Source organism: Quercus robur, chromosome 7, assembly GCF_932294415.1.
Source record: "Quercus robur chromosome 7, dhQueRobu3.1, whole genome shotgun sequence".
NCBI lineage: Eukaryota > Viridiplantae > Streptophyta > Magnoliopsida > Fagales > Fagaceae > Quercus > Quercus robur.
Genome location: NC_065540.1, coordinates 318021 through 338926, shown reverse-complemented (window position 1 = coordinate 338926; position 20906 = coordinate 318021). Strand labels below are relative to the sequence as shown.

At 36.6% G+C, this 20906-nt stretch overlaps 3 protein-coding genes across 3 annotated transcripts; all 3 read left to right on the top strand.

Annotated features, from left to right (window-relative positions):
• The first annotated feature begins 1843 nt into the window (after positions 1–1843).
• On the top strand, positions 1844–2482 carry LOC126690768 (cyclin-dependent protein kinase inhibitor SMR4-like). Its single transcript, XM_050385896.1, has one exon. The coding sequence runs from the start codon at positions 2059–2061 to the stop codon at positions 2263–2265; it is 207 nt and encodes a 68-aa protein (XP_050241853.1). The 5' UTR covers positions 1844–2058; the 3' UTR covers positions 2266–2482.
• A 7473-nt stretch (positions 2483–9955) lies between these two features.
• On the top strand, positions 9956–13941 carry LOC126691578 (laccase-17-like). Its single transcript, XM_050386603.1, has 6 exons — positions 9956–10154; positions 10243–10394; positions 10506–10750; positions 10862–10990; positions 11171–12130; positions 13562–13941. The coding sequence occupies exons 1-6, from the start codon at positions 10005–10007 to the stop codon at positions 13690–13692; spliced, it is 1767 nt and encodes a 588-aa protein (XP_050242560.1). The 5' UTR covers positions 9956–10004; the 3' UTR covers positions 13693–13941.
• A 3118-nt stretch (positions 13942–17059) lies between these two features.
• On the top strand, positions 17060–17806 carry LOC126690760 (uncharacterized). Its single transcript, XM_050385890.1, has one exon. The coding sequence runs from the start codon at positions 17060–17062 to the stop codon at positions 17804–17806; it is 747 nt and encodes a 248-aa protein (XP_050241847.1).
• The last annotated feature ends 3100 nt before the right edge of the window (positions 17807–20906 follow it).

Here is a 20906-nt window from a genome sequence, read left to right as displayed (position 1 = left end):
TTTTTCAAAAAAAAAAAAAAACCATTTAATAATAGATGCAAGTCTTAATATGTCATGTCTCACTTTGATTTATTTGGCTAAGGCTTGGGCCTTCGCCCAGATTAACATTTAGAATGGCATGTATTGGGCCACTTGTGTGGCACTACTAGCTGTGGGGTCTTACTATTCAAGAATCAAGAGTTCAAGACTACTTTTGTTAGTTGTAGCTTGTAGGCTTGTAGGCTGTAGCCATATTTTATTGTGTTCTCGTATGATGTATATTTGTTTTATGGTACATGTGCATTGATGGTTGTATTTATAATGCTATCTCAATAAATTGAGAATTGCTGACAATTCTTACGATATTGGCCAATTGTCATAACTGATTCACTTAATAATAAGAATCTTAAATTCAAGATGTTTATTGCTACTTATAAATTCTTTATGTAAAAATTTAAGAACAAATTAGGAGCAAGGTAAATATTGATTTTCTTATACTTGTGAAATGAAAAATAACTATACAATTTTAAGATAATATTTACTTATTTTGCTTTAAAAATAAACTCTTAGAAAAAGACACAATTACAATAAATTTATAAGTACAAACAACTGAATTATTATAGGTTTTATTTAAATTAATTGATAAATCTCTTATCATTAAATAATAAATCTAGGTTTGAATTTTGTTTATGCAAAGATACAATTATTTTTATCATCATGAACCAAACGAAATAGGTTCAAATTTATCATATCAATAAAAAAAAAAAAATTATTAATGAGTTTTTTTTCCTTCGAAAATATACTTCATGACTTATGTTTTTAATTAACAAAATCCTTAACAATAATACTTAGGTATAGGATATTAGATTTCCCGATTAAATCTAAATACGAAATTATTTTGAATTCATTTCTCTTTTAGAAAAAATAACATGGCTACTTTGAACTTTTTTTTCTTGGAGTAAACAGACCCTTGTATTTGTAATTCGCAGAAGCCATTTGTACATCAACAACATTCCAATGGAACCAACTCCAAGGACATTCAAATGCATTCTTTTCCCAAAGAGGGAAAGTGGGCCCATTTGACAGGAGTATAATCTATCTAAAGTCACAGATCGAATCCCTACCATAGATCTTGTAATCACATTGAAAAGCACTGGTCCCACATGATGAAAAACCCACCTGCACCAAATCATCGTAACTCATAAACCCAAAAAAAAAAAAAAAAAAAAAAAAAAAACCTACAATCATAATATTTTTCACCACTTTCATTGCTACTTGTGCACCTGTTAAGTTGTGTGTGCTGAAATAAAAATGATGGATCTACAACTTTACCATTAGACTTGCTATGTGAACAAATTGCGACAAAAATTGTAAAAAAAGTCGCATTGATAAAAAGACTAAAAAAATAAAAAATAAAAAACCTCAAATCTCAAAATCTTAATACTGCTGTGACGAAATTGGTAAGAAAGAGATAAATGCGTTACTGTACCGAGTACAGAAGGAATAATACATTACAGATTCAAAAAAAAACACCAACAGTTTCCCGCGCAAACACCGACTCAAATTCGCGCCGCCCCATTTGAAAAAATAAAAATAAGAACACACGACAGAAACGCGTTCCAACGTGGGACACGTGTGAAAAACACGTAGATTATTAGACCCAGTAATGAACCGACACGTCAGTCAATCAAACTCATGCTTAGCTGTCATCTATCTCCACCGCACGATCAACTCCCACTCAGCAACTTTGGGTCCCACCCGACAGAACATTACCCGAATTTACGAAGCCTTTTGTTTTTTGAAGTGTTTTTGAGTTTTTTTTTTCACTCCCACCGCCTTTGAATCCACAATTTTGAAAATTCAAATATTTTCAAAACCTCTTTATTTTCATTATATATATATATATATATATATATATGTACCGCTCTTGTTCTGCTACCATTTATTTCCATGTATTTTTCAGTGCTTCAAAGTTTGGAGTAAAGGAAGGAGTTCACAGCTCAGAGCTCACAGGTGTTGTTCTACATTGTAATTAGTGTATTCTTGGGAATAGTTGTGGCTGTGATCAGACGGCTGAGAATGGGGTTTGAGGAGAGATCTGGGGACAGGTGTACGACGCCGAAGCGCCGAGAATGCCAGATTCCGGTGGTGGTAGTGTGCCCACCGCCGCCAAAGAAAAAATCGGCGAGTGGAATGAAGCGAGACCCACCTAAGAATGGGTATTTCCAGCCGCCTGATCTTGATGCTATTTTTACTATGCCTCCTAGAAGAGAAGCCTGGGCTTAACTTAACGCCGGCTAGCTAGCTGTGTTGTTTCTATGAATATTTTAGATTAGGGGGTTTTAGGGACTAGAGAGTAGAGAGTAGAGAGTAGAGAGGGGTATTTCATTTCATATTTGGTATAGTACTAGTAGAAGTAGTGTTGTTAGGGAAATGAAGTTCCTAGTTTTCCTCAGATTTTTACATTAATTAATGATTAATTCTTTAGTTTTTCCTTGATAAATGTTATTGCGGGATGTTTATGTTTATGTTTTTGGTTTGGTTCTTTAATCCTGCCTATGCAAAAGTGAAATGCATTGATGGGTGGAATTGCTGCATTTTTAGTTGTGAATGCTGAGGTATCTGTTCTTTTTCCATTTCTGTTAGATGTTTTCTCATTACTGTTGTTTAATTTTGAGTGATTTTTGTTTGTTTGTTGTGCTGATGGGATTGGGATTCTGGGAGCGTTTTGTTGTTAGGGCAAAACTGGTGAATGATGACAATGACGTTGTTTGGGTAAATATGGTTATGTCCATTAAAATAAACTAGTAGTAGTAGTAGTAGTAGGCTATCAGTGGTAGCAGACTAGCAGCAATGCATGTGCACCAGTTCCTGATAGCTGAGTGGAACTAAATTCTGTGCACTCATTGTTTTGATTTTGTGTATCCTTTTAGATTTTTTTTTTTTTTTTTTCCTTTTAGATTTAGTACTCCAATGTATAATTAAAAGATGTATAAGAACATCTCGGTTCTCTAAATATAAAATCCTCTCTATTGGAGAGAGTAAACTCATAAAATAGGTTTTCAACAGACTCTCTGTATCTGAAATATTTTTTGGCTCATGAATAGTCAAGTCTGATGGATTATTGTTCATTTTACAAATATTTTTTTTTATTATAATAATAAAGTATTGAATAAAAAAATATTGGAAGATGTGTAGTTGTTAAAAAAAGAATAAATAATGAATGAAAAAATAATATTTAAATAAGATAGAGAATTTGTTGAAAAGTATATTTGAAAAAATGGGTAGTTAAAAGGTGAAAATCACTGTTTATTCTTCAAACAATACAAAAATTTGCTTAATCTGCTAGAGATGCTCTAATAGAAAAATGACTGTTCTACTCAATTAAATTCAAAATTCACTGATATTAAGTCATATAAAGTTGTTTTACCTTTTACCTCAAAAAAAAAAAAGTTATATAAAATTGTGTAAAAATATATTATTACTATAGTAAATTTATACTAATACTGTTTATTTTGCATTTTATTATTTATTTACATATACTAAGAATTAAGGAAAAAAGTGAATGATAATTATTGCGTGTGAAGAAAAGAAAGAAAAATAATTTAAAAAATTAAGAAAAAAAGATATTTTAATAAAATATAGTGTAAAATATATAATTTGATGTAGAGTGTTTTAAAAAGTGAGTATGTAAATAGAGAAAATAAGTTCTTGTGTTAAAATAGATATGAATTTTTACACATGATGCGAATATTTAATACTTATATAAAACAAATAAATAAAGAGAGAGGCTGGTAGGGCTGTAAATAGGTTGAGTTTTGTCAAGTAGTGAATGTTTAAGTTCAACTTGACAACAAAAATAAAATGTTGAAGTTTGGCTCAAAATTAAATCAAGCCTATAAATAGATTTCAAGCTTGTCAAAAAGCTAAGAAGCTTGAGATTGGCTAGGTTCGGCTTAGCTTGATTTATTAGTCAAGCTAAACTAGAGCTAAAGATCAAGCTTTTGAGCTATTGAGACCTAACATAAGTGCATTATCAAGCTTTTTATGAAGCTTATTGGTTTGTACAAGTGGCCTTAATTCCTAATTAATTAAAGTCTTAATTAGATATGAGTTTATTTGTCGGGTTCATATGAAGCTTATTACTAGGGGTGTCCATGGGTCGGTCTGGGTTGGGTTTATGCTCAACCCGCGACTGACTCAATGACATCGGGTTTCCGACAAGAAGACCCACCGCCGACCACAAAAACCCATGGGTCAAGTCGGATCGAACTTGGTTGGTTGGCTGTTGGGTTAGTCGAAGCTGATAAGATGCTACTGGAGGTTCAAATTGGTGGCAAACTATGTTTTTTTAGCTAGATCTTCGCTGGATTTAAGCAAAACCCACTATATCTGAGCAAAATAACACCAGATCTTTGTCGGATTTGAGGAAAACCCACCAGATTTGAATAAAAAATTACCAAATTTTCGTTGGATTTGAGAAAAACTCACCAAATCTATGCCGTATTTGAGCAACACCTAGTAGATCGTAGCTAGATAAGAGTGAAAACGAGGAGATATGAGCAAAAATGAGGAGACCTTCATTGAATATGAGTAAAAATCAGTATGTTTTTGCTGGATTCGAGGTAGATCTGGCCTTTAGCCAGTCGGATTGGGTGGCTCAGGTTTTGGAGAATGATATTCACCATCTGACCCGTCAGCATCGGTTTTGAACCTCTGAGACCCGTTGCCGACCACCTCTCTCCTCGGGTCGGACGGTTCCGATTCGGGTGGCTCCGGATCGGATGGGTTTTGCAGGTCACGAGTGGGTGTGGACAACCCTACTTATTACCAACACTGAAAATTGTTGTTCCAAAAAAAAAAAAAAAAAGTGTGGTTGGATTGTTTTTTTAAGAGTGTTTGAGTCATGTTACCCATTTTAGGGTGTTTAAACACTAAATTTAGAAAGCTCTTCATACCAGTTTCTAGATTTCAAACAACGTTGCTCAATGGTACATTCGTAAATATTTTTAAAAACATGAGGCCCACTTGGATTAGACAACACCTCCATGGATCCCTCTCTCTAATGCATACAGGCCCTTCTTTTCTCTCTCTACCCTCTTCACAAGTCACGCCAAAGACTTTTTCCTCTGCAAACCCAGCACCTCTCAAGCTCATCTCTCTCTCTCTTTCACAACAGCAGATCTCACTCCATCGTAAATTCTTCAAATCAAAACTCTTTGCTCTCATAAATCCATCATAAATTTTGCATTTCATTTTCAAACTATCCAAAACTACATATTACATTAATTTAATGGCGCAATTACACCACCGCGCACCCTTGGTGTAATGGTTACTCCACAAATATAAGTTCTTGGAGGGTGTAAGGGGTAAAGGTCGGGGTTCAAATCTCTAGAAATGAGCTTTACACACATATACACTTAGATTAGGATAGAGTAAAATTTCTATCTTGTATAGAAAAAAATGGCGCAATTACAGACCACATCAAGGACACTGCAACTTTAGCAAATTGTGTTTTGGCAGGATGCCATTAGCATCATAATTCCTTTTACTTATTCCCAAAAAAAAAAAAAAAAAAAAAAACAACAACAACAACAACAACGTTGCTCATTATGGTTCTATAGCCAAAACTAGGATTTTATAAAATAGCTAGAATGTTAACATTAAAAATCCTAAATTAACTCAAGTGCATAATAGGGGTGGAATCAGACAAGTTATTTTGGTTCTCTCTCTCGATTCAACATTTCAAAGTGTTATTCAAACCTAGATTTGCAGTAGATCTGTGGATTTTTGGTGTTCAAGCCGCTGCTTCTTCCCCTAGGTTTGACGGCGAGCAAAGCAAGTCTCATTGCTGGATCTTGGACTGCTTTGATGGAGATGAGACTACCTAGGCGTGGGTTTGGTTTTAGACAAAGACAAAGGAAAGAGAAGCTTCAGGGGAGAAAATAACTAGAGACAAAGGAAAGAGAAGGATCGGGGGAGAAGAGTTAGGGCAACAGTATTAAGGCACGAATTTCTCTCTCCTCGAATAAAAAATATAAATTTATACCAGATTGTTAGCCTTCTAAAAATAAAACACACATATACCAAATACATAATTATGTTTTTTTAGACACTGAAATATTTTGTTTGAAACATGGTACCAAGCATATTTATTGCTTTATTAATATTGTAAACACGTATTTTCACTACACTTTTTAAATCATAATTTTCATATTATTTAAAATAACGATACTAAAAATCTCCACCCATTCTGCCTAAACTTTATAGCTTTTAGATTTTTGCCTCCAACTTGATATATACATATAGGGCGCACATACATATCCTTTCTATAGCTCCTAGGTCCTCTATGTTTCCTAGTGACCTAAAAATTTCCCAAGCATTGACCAATCAATTGACGCAATCCCAAAGCATTAGGTGTACTTGAGTTTGTCTAATCAAAAACCTTTTCAATGCATGGGTCGAGTTACGGTGACAACTCAACATGAGTCACACAATGCCTCTATTTTAAGGTTTCAAGGGGGCAGATATATATCTTTTTCGTAAGTGGCATATGTGGATCGGGTGGTGCATCATTCTCTATTCTTTTTCCACGGTACATAATAGAAATGAATTTCACCGACTCGAGAGCAACATATCCAACGGCTGTCTTCAAATTTCAACATCTAATCTCAAGTTTGAATTCAACCTTACACGCAATCTTTCACACGTTCCATTCAATCTCAGGATCACATAGAGGAAAAGACCAATAAACAATATATGATCTTCTTATTATGTTATTTCCAATATTGCAAGTTTTATGTATATAGAGATTGAATTGACTAACAGTGGTCTTGAACCTGAAGGTTGTGTTTGCTTCCTTAAAACTCATATTATATGGTGAAAATTCCAGCTAGCATAATATGTTCCTTAGTTTTAAAGACAAAAAAAATAGTTCGAGATAGGTCCCGTTTTGACCCATGGATTTTGAATGAGGGGAAGTGATGAAGAAAGTAGCTAGAAAGTACTCGTACCTTGAGAATACGGTAAGAGGGGCACTAGTCATTACAACTACCCGGCTCCTATTATAAGCTACAATCTCTTATGCGATGAGTCAATAGAAATTTCAATACAATTGAAGACCAGGCATTATTTTTTATTTTGCCCCATTTAAAGAAAGGTTGATAGGAAAATTTGGCCTAAAAATGCAACAATTTAATGATTGTCCTTGTAGTTTAGTTCAGAGGACCGGTGAAAATTGAGTAAATTTATCATATCTAATCAGGGGCGACTTGAAATATTTGGGGGCTTAAGGTGAAAAATGAAATTGAGACATTTTATATATTTAAATATGGCTTAAAAAAATTAAATTTTATTATCTTGCTTTATATGCAAAATTATTACTAATTAACATAAACCATGTAGGTTTTTTATTTATTTATTTTTTATTTATTTTGTAGAAAGTCTATAAACACAAAAAATTTGACAAAACTTTTCACATCTGTTGATATGATAGAATAATAGTGGTAACTAAAAGAGTGATGTTAGTGGTAAACCTAGGTGAGAACTAGTAAAAATTTGCCATCAATTATTGTGAATTTTTTTTTTCTTGAGAAGTGCTACATTCACAATAGAACTCATCACTAAAATTATAATTTTGCCATCAATAATAGCTTATAACAACCTACTACTTAGGATTTGTTGTAAAAGTATTGTGAAATTTTTTGTGAAAGTAGCATTTTTATCTTTTTTTATTGTCTTTCATTTGATAAAAAATATTGTTTTATTTATTGACTAATATTTGGGCTTTTTTTAGAAGAATATTTGAGCTTAATTAAATTAAAATTTGGGGCATTTTTTATACTTGGAGCTTTAGGCGATTGCATCAATTGTATTTAGTGTTAAGCTGACACTGCATCCAGTTCAGAGTTATACATTGATGCATATGGAAAGCCACAAGAAACAAAACACGTCTACCGCAAGATGATTACTCTTGAATGCATAAGGAGAACTTTGGAATTCACCAAAAAATCTAAAGAAGAAAAAACTCTATGAAATTTTATTAATGAGAAAATTGAATTGGCTTGGAGGCCATGTTACTCTTAAATAGGAAAAGGAACCATAGGACTACCAAACACATTCTTAAGGCGGCTAGGAAATACTAAATACCCTAATTCGTGTTAGGCATGAAATTAAGCTAAAAAATAGGAAAAATTGCCAAAAATGCAAATTTGAGAGATTACAAAATCAAATCCTATAGTGTTTAGGAGATGTCCCAAAACAGAGGAGACATTATTTTACCTTTTAATTCAAAAGTTAGAACGAAAAGAAAAATGGTTAAAAAAAGCAAAAAAGATTAATTAAGTGCCTAAATGGAGAAATTTGCTAGAAAAGCATCGGAGGCCGTGGTATGAGTTTTGATCCTTGCGACGTAGTCACCAATTTTCACGTGATTTCAACGTTGCCTCCAATGATTTGTGCTGATACTTTCCTCTTCACGGATTTATTGTGCATTAACTTTTGAACTTCTCTTTACTCATGTATGGACATTAATAGAACCCTAACATGATGAGGGTAATAAAGTATATAGGCACAAGTCTCATTCGGGGACAATTATAAATCGACTCACTAGTGGAAGAAAGCTTTTATTAAAGTATTAAATTTATTGTTATTGAATCATCAACCCAATAAGCTTTTCAAAATTTAATTAGCATTATCCATGAGTACAAAAAAAGTAGAAGTTTGTGAAGTGAGTAATCTGTCTTGGATGACTTTGTCTTATGGGAAACTAAAATTTCTTTTTTAAGTAGGAGATTTCAATTTGTTGAAGAGACATTTTCTAGGTTCGTGTCATCTCTCTATGACCCCTTTGCAACAGAGTGCAAAGTTGTTGCCTGGTAAAGACATTTCTATGGTACAATCAACAATGCTATGTAGATCCTATCAAAAAAAAAAAAAAAAAACAATGCTATATAGAAACAAAAATAAAGAAAATGGAGATGTAACCTTGGTTCTAGGATCACAAATATTTTTGTCATAATTTTAATATGATAGACTGTGAATAATTGCCTATTATTTTTTACATAAATCACAATTTTTTTTCATTACTCATTGTCTATCACATCACAGTTGTGACAAAATTGTGGTAAAAATGTGTGGTCCTAGATTTTCTTAATAACCAATTATCTCAAGGAACATTATTGAATACTCTGAGAGTACCATAAATACATACTCCCCATTCTCATATGAATTGTAAGTTTTTGTCATAAATTTAATTAGTGAGACTCATAAATTTTATTTTTACATAAATCACAATTTTTTTTCATTACTCATTGTCTATCACATCACAGTTGTGATAAAATTGTGGTAAAAATGTGTGGTCCTAGATTTTCTTAATAACCAATTATCTCAAGGAAAATTATTGAATATTCTGAGAGTACCATAAATACATACTCCCAATTCTCACATGAATTGTAGGTTTTTTCATAAATTTAATTAGTGAGACTCATAGTTATATGAGAAAATGGAGTATGCATTTATAGTATTCTGGAAGCATCCAAAAATTACCCTTATCTGGACTACCTAATACTTATGTGTCATTAAATCTCTGGATTATAAAAAAAAAAATGTCATTAAAACTCTGGAATGCTTCAGACTCAACAAAAACAGGACATCTAGAAGGCCGGTAATGATTTTGTAGTGGTACTGGACTAATTGACTTTTTAACCATAATTAAGCCATTTTTTAATCCTTAATTTTCTAATATCGTTTTGTAATCAAATTCAGCCAATGCGCTATAAGGAAAAGGTCATTGTGGTACTAAAATTTAACCTTAATTAGATGGTACAGGAAAAGTGTTACTTTATCAACACTCTAAAATTCAGCTGGACCAACAGCTAACTGGGGCAGACAAGGCGAACATCTGATGTATGAAACCTGATGAATATTCATTCTGCTTTATTAGCTACCTAATTTTCTCTATATAATGAGGCTCACAGGACCTAATTCTCTACACCCATTGGCTCTGAGCTCTACCCCTATATCTTATGTGCAAAAAGAAAAATAGACAAGAGAGAGAGATGAGTTGCCCCAATGTTCCTTCATTTGCTTCAATGGGAGCTTTGCTCTTTGGTTTATGTGTATTGTCATTATCGCCAGAATTTGCTTTAGGAATAACGAGGCACTACACATTCAATGTACATAACTAACGAAACATATATTTAAGTTTTCTCTAGTTAAATTAGTTTTTCCTCTTCTAATTTTGTAACTTTTCCTTAAATGAAGGTCGATTACCTCAATGTGACCAGATTGTGTCATACAAGAAGCATTCTCAGTGTTAACGGTCAGTTCCCAGGGCCTCCATTGGTGGCAAGGGAAGGTGATCAAGTCATTGTTAAATTGGTTAATCATGTTACAAACAATGTTACCATTCATTGGTATGTACACAAAAATAACAAGTTAATAATGTTGAGCACATAAGTTACTACATAATTATATATGTGTATACTAATTTTCATTGACTGTGTTTATTATGTATGAGAGTGCAGGCATGGGGTTAGGCAGCTTGGGAGTGCGTGGGCTGATGGACCAGCTTATGTTACTCAGTGCCCTATACAAACTGGCCAGGCATACACATACAACTTCACCATCACCGGTCAAAGAGGAACTCTTTTATGGCATGCTCACATCTCATGGCTAAGATCCACACTTTATGGACCCATCATTATTCTTCCAAAGCGCAATGAATCTTACCCGTATGAGAAAGCACACAAGGAAATTCCCATTATTTTTGGTAACTAGCTAGCATATGAAACACAGGCCTAAAGATTTTTGTAATTTGAAGTAAATATTATTTGGTAATTTTCTTTTACACATTATTGTTTGCATGGTTTTGGGATTGCAGGAGAGTGGTTTAACGTAGACCCAGAGGCTGTGATTAGCCAGGCTCTTCAGACAGGAGCAGGTCCCAACGTTTCAGATGCATACACGATCAATGGTCTTCCGGGTCCCTTGTACAACTGCTCTTCTAAAGGTACAACTGCAAGCAACTTAATTTAGAAGTGGAAATAAAAGTCAAAATAAGTAAAACCATGCAAGATATGATTCTTACACATTTTTTAATATACATCACTTATTTCAAGTTTTAAACTTGGATATTGCGTGTAATTAAGATATTGATATTTAACTTAATTTTGTCTTGTGAGTTTTGCAGACACATACAAGCTAAAGGTGAAGCCAGGAAAGACATATCTCCTCCGTTTGATCAACGCTGCACTCAACGACGAGCTCTTCTTTAGCATAGCCAACCACACCCTCATCGTAGTTGAAACCGATGCTGTTTACCTTAAACCTTTCGAAACAGACACCCTTCTCATCGCTCCAGGCCAAACCTTAAACGTTCTTCTCAAAACCAAACCCAATTTCCCTAATGCCAGTTTCTTCATGGCCGCTAGTGCCTATTTCACAGGCAGTGGCTCTTTTGACAACTCCACAGTTGCAGGTATTCTTGAATACAAGCACCCATCTCATTACTCTGCCTCAAAAAACCTTACTCTTTTCAAACCAACGCTCCCATTATTCAATGCCACAAACTTTGTAGCAAATTTCAGTGGAAAATTCCGGAGCTTAGCCAATGCTAAATTCCCTGCCAATGTTCCTCAAACCGTGGACAGGAAATTTTTCTTCACTGTGGGACTTGGGAGTAACCCGTGTCCTCAAAACACAACATGTCAAGGACCTAATGGCTCAAAATTTGCTGCTTCGATTAACAACGTGTCCTTTGCTCTCCCATCAATTGCTTTACTTCAAGCCCACTTTTTTGGAAAATCTAATGGGGTGTATACCACTGATTTTCCAACACAGCCATTAGTGCAGTTTAATTATACAGGTACACCGCCAAATAACACACACGTGAGCAATGGCACGCGTGCTGTGGTGTTGAGATTCAACACGAGTGTGGAGTTGGTATTGCAGGACACGAGTATTCTTGGTGCTGAGAGCCACCCTCTCCATCTACATGGTTTTAATTTCTTTGTTGTGGGACAAGGTTTTGGAAACTATGATCCGAATAAGGACCCTGCTAAGTTCAATCTGGTGGACCCAGTCGAGAGGAACACGGCCGGTGTTCCGGCCGGTGGCTGGCTGGCTATTCGTTTCCTATCAGACAATCCAGGTGTGTGTTGATGTGTTCTTGGATCATAACAGATCGAAGAAAAATTGTTGGTAGACATTGAAAGATGATGATAGTAACAATAATAATAAATCTTACCAAAAAAATTAGTAATGTAGTTCTAATTTATAACTAATTATGTTCATAACACAAAGTCTTCAATAGCTACATCTTTAATTTCCATTCATACATGTAGTAATTTAAAACCAAGGTCACAAGCTGATAATCCGTGGTAGTATATAAAAATCCATGCTTTTATGGTATATATGGGATCATTATAGTTTTCCAATAATGTAAATTGCTTAATTTGATCTTTGGAGATTTTGTTCCAATGAAAACAATTACAACTTATATTATTTTAAATCCACATACTAATAAAGTTTAAAATATATTTGATAATTTTATTCATATAATTTTTTTTATTTGATTTGAATTATTTAATTAAAAATATATTCTTGAAATTTTTTGCCCTATGTCCCGTATTTGTATTTCAAATGAAGGAAAAATACTAAAATTATTAATAATTTTATTATAATCTATGTGACAATAAATGTGATTTGTGTCCTTTGCTAATAAGATAATTAAATATCTTAATTACTTTTTTAAGTGATAGATGAAATAAAATTTATAAAGTGCATCTAGTAAAATTTGTACTCTCTCTAATTTCATTCCAAATCGAATATGTATTCTAAAGAGCAATGTTATGGACAAAACATTGTATTAAATATGTTCAGGTGAAAATTTATAATTGGGGTGACATTATTTTTAATGGACCCATTATTAATACTATTTTTTAATATATTAAAAAGTTAAACTCTTTTGGATATACATCACTATAAGTTTCTTTAAAAAAACTTTCTCCCTTCTCCCCATATGTGTGTGTGTTAAAAATATTTAGTATTCTAAAAAAAAAAATCACATCATGTTATTTATTTATTTATTTATGTGTGTGTGTATAGATGGCGTGTTTAGACCTATTGATGTTATGTTACTAAATAAAGTAACGTTAAAAACACAATATTTCATAATAATTAAGTTAGTAAAATTTTATTAGTTTTTATAAGAGCCTACGACTAATATTATTTTGTTATTTATCATTTATAACTTACCATGTTGCGGTTGTAAGAAAAATTGGGGGAATTTTGGGTTTATGAACACAACTTTTGTATCACAACTTCGACATCCACAAACTGTAAATGGTGAAAAAAATAACAATTTTATGTGAAAGTGATGGTTAAAAACATATACACTAATCATTTTTTTTTTTTTAGAAAGCACTGGTAATTTTTTTTGAAAGTGATGGTTCAAAACATTTACACGTCATCAAGAAGTTATGAAAAAAGTGTGTGGTTCGGTGACTCCAGAATTTATTGTGCTAAATATTGTCGGATGTACCTTTAATTAGTACTTTTTTATTTATTGACATGTGAACAGGGGTGTGGTTTATGCATTGCCACTTAGATGTCCACACGAGCTGGGGGCTAAGGATGGCGTGGGTTGTCTTGGATGGACCAGAACCGAATCAGAAGTTACCACCACCACCATCTGATCTTCCAAAGTGTTGACTTGACTGACCAACCGTTGGTTCGGAATTCTCACAGTTTTTTTTTTTTTTTTTTTGAGTGGTCGTGTTCTATTGTCCCCTTTTAACTTAAAAATTATCATCTTTTTTGCTGTGTGATTTATTTAGATAACAAAGGGCTTTCACTTTTTTTTTTTTTGGTTGAGAGAGAGAGAGAAAAGAAGAACTCATCTGTAATCATTGCAATGGCTGTTTGTGTCAATTAATGGGAAGCGTTTGATACTTACCTCAACTACCATAATAGTTACCCTTCAACAATTTCATTTACATTTGATAGTCTGTAATTCTGAATTCTTTTGCTTCTTCTTAAAGTTGAGCTTGAGTAAAAATTGATAAATATATTTGTTAAAAATTGATAAATATACAATTATTCGTAAAAAAAAAATTAAATTAAATGAGTGCACACAAACAAATAAATGTCTAAATATAGAAAAAAAAATGTTAATCCAAACACAAATTAAAGTGATCAAATTAAACTAAAAAAAATGCAAATTATAAATTGAATCTTGACTATTAAATTACCAATTATCCCAATTACTGAGTTCTGAGTTGTTTCTTCTCCCACTAAGGGTGTGTTTGGATATCACTTATTTTGTTGAAACTAAAAAATTATTACTGAAAGTACTGTAAATAAAGGTAAAAGTTAGTTGAAATAGTAAAGTGAGACCCATGAATAATGCCAAAAAGCGCACTGGAGCTCATGAATAGTAGCAAAAATAAGCTAAATAGTTAAATAATTGTAATTTTTCATCTCTACCCAAACGCACACTAAGAAATTTTGTGTGTATATATAATGTAAATTGCAATAAAGTAGTTTGATTCCAATCACATTATTTGATTTTTGAATTTGTGATCCAAATGATTTTGTTTTTATGAATAATTCTAATGATATAACTAATCTCATACCTAATTTTATAATTTGTTGATTTGTATAATTGTGAATGGTCAACATTTTCTGTCTTGTGTGACCCACCACTTTATGATGTTCACTTACAATCTCACAAGTCAATAAATTATAAAATTGGGAGTAAGAATTGTTGTATTCGTAGGTGAACTATATTTTTCTTGTTCAATGCCACCTATACCTAGCAATCTTCCCCTTTCTCTAAAAAATTTGTACCCGTGTTCATTTATTTATTAAGTACTCCATCAAGACTCAAAACTTACTTTCTCTCTCCTCTCTCCTATTTGTGTTGTTTTTTTTAAAAAAATAAAACCTTACTTTCTCACCCGTGTTCATTTATTTATTAAGTATTCCATCAAGACTCAAAACTTACTTTCTCTCTCCTCTCTCCTATTTGTGTTGTTTAAAAAAAAAAAAAAAAAAAAAAACCTTACTTTCTCACCCCTCGTTCATCCAATATTGACCTAACTCATTGAAAATATTTCTAATTCTCTTAATGGGATCAAGAAAAAAAAAATTGCAAGCTTAAATAATTTGATATATATATTGTGAGGCCCAATAATTTATGGGCCAGGCCCACTTACTCATGGGGAGTCCAAAGGTCCAAACCAAAGAAGACTATGGCCCAAGCTCAATAATATAAAGCACAAAATGGCCCGGAGATGTAGCCGAGAACAGTTCAGTCCTCGGCAGACCCAAAGTTCCACCGAGAAGAGGGGCAAAAAAGGTATAGGAACAAACTTGAAAGAAAATCTAAAATATCTAGGGAAAGCTGCCCCTACTACCCTTCCCATACAATACTCTGCACCTAACAGAGCCGGATTCTTCGGCTTTTTCAACCACCCCCAACGACTCTGGATTTGGACTGACGGGACAAGTATCAATCTTGGAAAGATTGACCCTACACGTGGACGAAGGACAGTGAACGCAAGCTAGTATAAAAGAAAGAGTAAGTAATCTGGAGAAGAGGGGGGGCTAGAAAAATGGTCAAAAATCAGGGCTTCCCAGCCCACCTCCAGGAGAAAGACTTTAGGGGTGTAAACACCTTAACTACAAAAAAAAAACCCATCGCCGGGTAACCAAGGCCAAGCCTTTCAAACCCACGCTCTACAAATGATATTGTCTGGGCCTTTTCACGTGCGAACCCAACACTGTTGTGGTTCATTGCGAATCGTGTCCCTACATATATGTATATATATTATCACAACACCCTTTAACAAATGTGCCAGAATTTTGTTTGTATTTAAAAAAAAATAAATATTCTACACTACTATAATATCCTTTCTAAGGCTTTTTGAAAATAAACCAAATAGTTGAAAATAAAAGCAAAGGCAAAAGGAGGATGCAAGTACGGAGCCAATATTCTTAACTTGGGGGGCTAACCTCTAGGACCAAAATAAAATTATATAAAATTCAAATCACACACACGTATACACACATAAACACACACACATACACACAAGGTCGTAAATAATTGTGTGTTTACTATTCACCTAAAAATTTGAGCAAATTTTTCATATTTGGTAAGAGATAACTAAACTAAAATTATTGAGAATTTCTTAGTCTAATTTCTTCTTTTTAATTTCTATAATATTATATGTTTTATTTAGATACTATCTTTCATTTCTCAAAAAAAAAAAAAAAGATACTATCTTTCATATTAAATTGTATAAGTTTTGATTATATATATATATATATATATAATATCAACAAATTTTATATAAAAAATTGAATATAAATAAAGTATTTATATGTGTAGGGTCCTAATTCAGGGTCCAGGCCCAACAGGGATGGGATTCTGGCCCAAGGAGTCCTGAACAATAAATTTGTAGAGAGCAGGTTACAGAAATAGGCCCTAATGAAGTGCGTATTAGTTAACATTGGGCCATACAACAGTTGAAAATAAGGGAATCTCCTTCATGTCCATTAGATATACGTTCCAAGGACACAGGCTTTCGGTTCTCGCTTCATAACTAGCAACAGAGTCCCTTGGCCCCTAGACTCTCTCCTGTCCTTGTCCATGCAAGAAGGAGAGACCCTGAAGGCCTACTTAGACAGATATTGGGAAATGTATAATGAGATAGAGGGAAATCACGATGATATCGCCATTAGCACATTCAAGAGGGGCCTGTCGACAAAGCATGGTTTAAGAAAGTCCCTGACTGGGAAACCGGTCACTAGCGTGCGCTAACTCATGGACAAAATCAACAAGCACAAGAGAGTCGAAGAAGACCAACAGATGGGAAAGGGCAAAGCGAAGGTTGTCCTTCAGGAGAGAAGGGACTTCAGGTCGGACCGCTTTAACAACAGTAATCGACCAAGAAGGGATTACTCGGAGCAGTCTGGATCCACAGAGGCACAGGCAGTCCATGCTGTGTTCCGAGAACCATTACGTAAAATCCTAGAGAAAGTGAAGAACAAACCGTTCTTTTAATGGCCAAGCAGGATGGCAGGTGACCCCGCGAAACGTAACCAGAATCTGTATTGTGAGTATCACCAAGAGCCGGGCCACACCACTGATGATTGCAGGAATTTGAAAAACCACTTAAACAGGTTAGTCCGAGAGGGAAAGTTGAGACATCTATTGCATCACCCTGTTGGATGGCAGGAGCAGTCGAACATCGAAACAAGGCAAAGCACATTGAGGCCACCTATTGGCACGATAAATGTCATTCTCGCCGTACCAGGAAAGACCGGCTCCCATCCTTTCAAAGTGATGTCAGTGGGCCAACTCCCCGCTGAAGCTGATGACCGAGAGTCTAAGAGGGATAGAGGGATGGCCACACCCCTAATCAGATTCTCGAATAAGGACAAACTGGGAACCCTCCAGCCCCACGACGATGCCCTAGTCGTCACGCTCAGGATTGGGGGATATTACGTGAAGAGGGTGCTAGTCGATCAGGGCAGCGCCGTGGAAGCAATGTATCCTGACCTGTATAAGGGGCTGAAGCTGAAACCAGAGGACCTGACAGCATACGATTCCCCTTTAGTGAGTTTCGAGGGAAAAACCGTCACTCCGAAAGGCATGATTAGGCTGCCTATACAAATAGGCTCGGACGTAGTGAATGTGGACTTTATAGTGGTAGACACATACTCTCCCTACACTGCCATCGTAGCTAGATCGTGGCTTCACGCCCTAGGAGCTGTGTCATCAACCTTACACCAAAAGGTGAAGTATCCGTCGGAGGGTTGAGTGAAAGAAGTAATAGGGAACCAAGCCATGGCCCGGCAATGCATGGTGTCCGCCATCTCGCAACGACCAAGTACTGAGCCCTCCACCTCAGTCGAGAAAAGCTTATAGCAATTAACGACCCCGGCCTTAGCCTCGGGTAGTGAGGGACCTGCCGAGGGGACGAGTTATGAGGATTTGGAGAAAGTTCTTGTGGGCTCCGACTCGGAAAGATTTTTTCAGGTCGGCTCAGAACTATCGCCCCAAGAGAAGGAAACACTAATTGACTTTCTCAAACAGAATGTGGACGTGTTTGCATGGGATGCCTACGAGGCTCCGGGGGTCGATCCAGATTTCATTTGCCACCACCTTAATGTTAGCCCGGCCGTAACACTTAAGAAATAACCTTATCGGCGACCAGCGAAAGAGCATGCAGATGCGGTGAGAAAGGAGGTTATAAAATTGAAGAAAGCAAGGGCTACCAAGGAGGTATTTTACCCCGAATGGCTGGCCAACACAGTCGTGGTGAAGAAGAAGAGTTGGAAATGGCGGGTCTGTGTGGACTTCACAGACCTGAATAAGGCCTGCCCAAAGGATCCTTTCCCTATGCCTCAGATAGACCGATTGGTGGATTCGACCGTGGGACACCCTCGAATGAGTGTTTTGGACGCCTTCCAAGGCTACCATCAGATACCCCTAGCTGCCGAGGACCAAGAAAAAACGGCTTTTGTCACCCCCATTAGAAACTACCATTACAAGGTAATGCCCTTTGGCTTGAAGAATGCCGGGTCGACTTACCAGAGGATGATGACTAGGATGTTTGAACCATAGATGGGTAAGAGCATCGAAGTCTATATAGACGACATGGTGGTGAAGAGCAAGTTAGTGTCCAACCACGTCAGAGACCTTGGCGATGTCTTTGGAATTCTGAGAAAGTACAGGTTGCACCTGAACGCGTCCAAGCGTTCATTCGGAGTAGGGTCAGGGAAATTCTTAGGTTACATGGTGACCCATAGAGGGATTGAAGTTAGCCCCGACCAAATTAGAGTTATCCATAACCTGCAGCCTCCTCGGAACCCTAAAGAGGTCCAAAAACTCACTGGCATGATTGCCGCCTTAAACCGTTTCATCTCCCGCTCGACGGACAGGTGCAGGCCTTTCTTCCTCTTATTAAACAAGTGGAAAGGCTTCGAGTGGACTAAAGAGTGTGCCTTAGCCTTCCAGCAGCTAAGGAATACCTGTCTCGGCCACCAATCATGTCCAGTCTTGAAGCCGACGAGGTGTTATTCGCCTATATTGCGGTAGCCCCTCATGCAGTGAGTTTAGTGCTAATCCGGGAAGACAACGGCACACAACGGCCCGTCTACTACGTAAGCAAATTGTTGCACGAGGCAGAGATCCGTTACCTCCCCCTTGAAAAGGCCTTCCTGGCAATCGTACAAGCCACGCGAAAACTCTCCCACTACTTCCAGGCACATACCGTTGTTGTACTAACCTAACTCCCGCTCAAATCAATACTCCGGAGTGCCGACTACACGGGTAGAATAGCAAAGTGAGGGACAATTCTAGGCGCCTTCGACATTAGATACATGCCTCGCACCGCCGTGAAGGGTTAGGTTCTCGCGGATCTGGTAGCTGAGTTTGCCAAACCCACACCAGAAGGAGGAGGAGGGCCACTAAACCCAGACGAAAAACTGATCGGCACAGTTTCTCAGCAAGAGCCCACTTGTTGGAAAGCGTACGTCGACGGCGCGGCCAACCAAAGGGGCTCAGGGGTGGGGCTCGTCCTGGTTTCCCCCGAGGGGATTACCATCGAAAAATCGTTAAGGCTGGGCTTCTCCGCCATGAATAACGAAGCAGAATATGAGGCATTATTGAAAGGAATGTCAATGATCCAGAAACTGGGTGGGAAATCCATAAACATGTTCTCGGACTCAAGACTTGTCGTGAGACAAGTAAATGGGGAATTGGAGGTGAGGGATGAAAGAATGCAAGAGTACCTAGTCCAAGTCAAGTGCTTGCGGGCGCGTTTCGATCACTTCAACCTAGTGCACGTGTCCAGGAGCGGGAACACCCATGCTAACTCCCTTGCAACATTCACCACCTCTTTGGCTCAACCACTTCCTCAGGTCATACTCGTAGAAGATCTATACAGCCCAACGATGGCGAGAACCGACTTGGTACGGGTCCACAGCGTCAGGGCAGGGCCTAGCTGGATGGATCCTCTAGTACTATTCTTAAAGAACGACACCTTACCAGAAGATAAGAACGAGGCCGACAAGATTAGAAGAAAGGCTTCTCGATTCTAGCTGTTCGAGGACTCCAAACTGTAGAAGCGCTCATTCTCAGAACCGTACTTGCAATACGTGCACCCAGATGCCACTAAACTTATCTTGGAGGAATTGCACAAAGGAATTTGTGGGAGTTATACGGGGGGTAGGTCCCTGTCCTATAGGGCCATAACACAGGGTTATTGGTGGCCGAGCATGTAGAAAGAGGCGTAGGAATATGTGAAGAAGTGCGACCAATGCCAAAGGTTCGCCTTGAATATACATCAACCAGGCGGAACCCTTAATCCGCTGTCCAGCCCTTGGCCATTCGTGCAGTGGGGCCTGGACATCCTAGGACCATTTCCTAAAGCAGTGGGGAACAAAAGGTTTCTTTTTGTCGGCATGGATTATTTCACAAAATGGGTCGAAATTGAGCCGCTGGCAAACATTAGAGACGTTGATGCTAAGAAATTTGTTTAGAAAAATATCGTCACCAGGTTCGGAGTCCCTCACACCCTAATCTCGGACAATGGTCTCCAATTTGATAGTAAAGCTTTCAGAAGATATTGTAGCGAGTTAGGAATTTCCAATAGGTACTCCACACTGGCTTACCCACAGGGGAATGGACAGGCTGAAACCGTCAATAAAACCATAGTAAATGGGTTGAAAAAGAGGTTAGATGACGTGAAAGGAAGGTGGGTAGAAGAACTGCCCCATGTCTTGTGGACGTATCACACCACGCCACGTCGGTCTACAGGGGAAACCCCCTTTTCGATGACCTATGGAGTTGAGACTGTTATTCCTCTAGAGACAAATTTCCCAACATTGAAGACCAGCACATTCTGCCCCACTGC

Coding starts and splice junctions, on each gene's coding strand:
- LOC126690768 (XM_050385896.1), top strand. CDS start 2,059: ATGGGGTTTGAGGAGAGATCTGGGGACAGGTGTACGACGCCGAAGCGC.
- LOC126691578 (XM_050386603.1), top strand. CDS start 10,005: ATGTGCAAAAAGAAAAATAGACAAGAGAGAGAGATGAGTTGCCCCAAT. Junction 10,155..10,242: donor CGAGGCACTACACATTCAAT/GTACATAACTAA, acceptor CCTTAAATGAAG/GTCGATTACCTCAATGTGAC. Junction 10,751..10,861: donor GGAAATTCCCATTATTTTTG/GTAACTAGCTAG, acceptor TTGGGATTGCAG/GAGAGTGGTTTAACGTAGAC.
- LOC126690760 (XM_050385890.1), top strand. CDS start 17,060: ATGGCAGGTGACCCCGCGAAACGTAACCAGAATCTGTATTGTGAGTAT.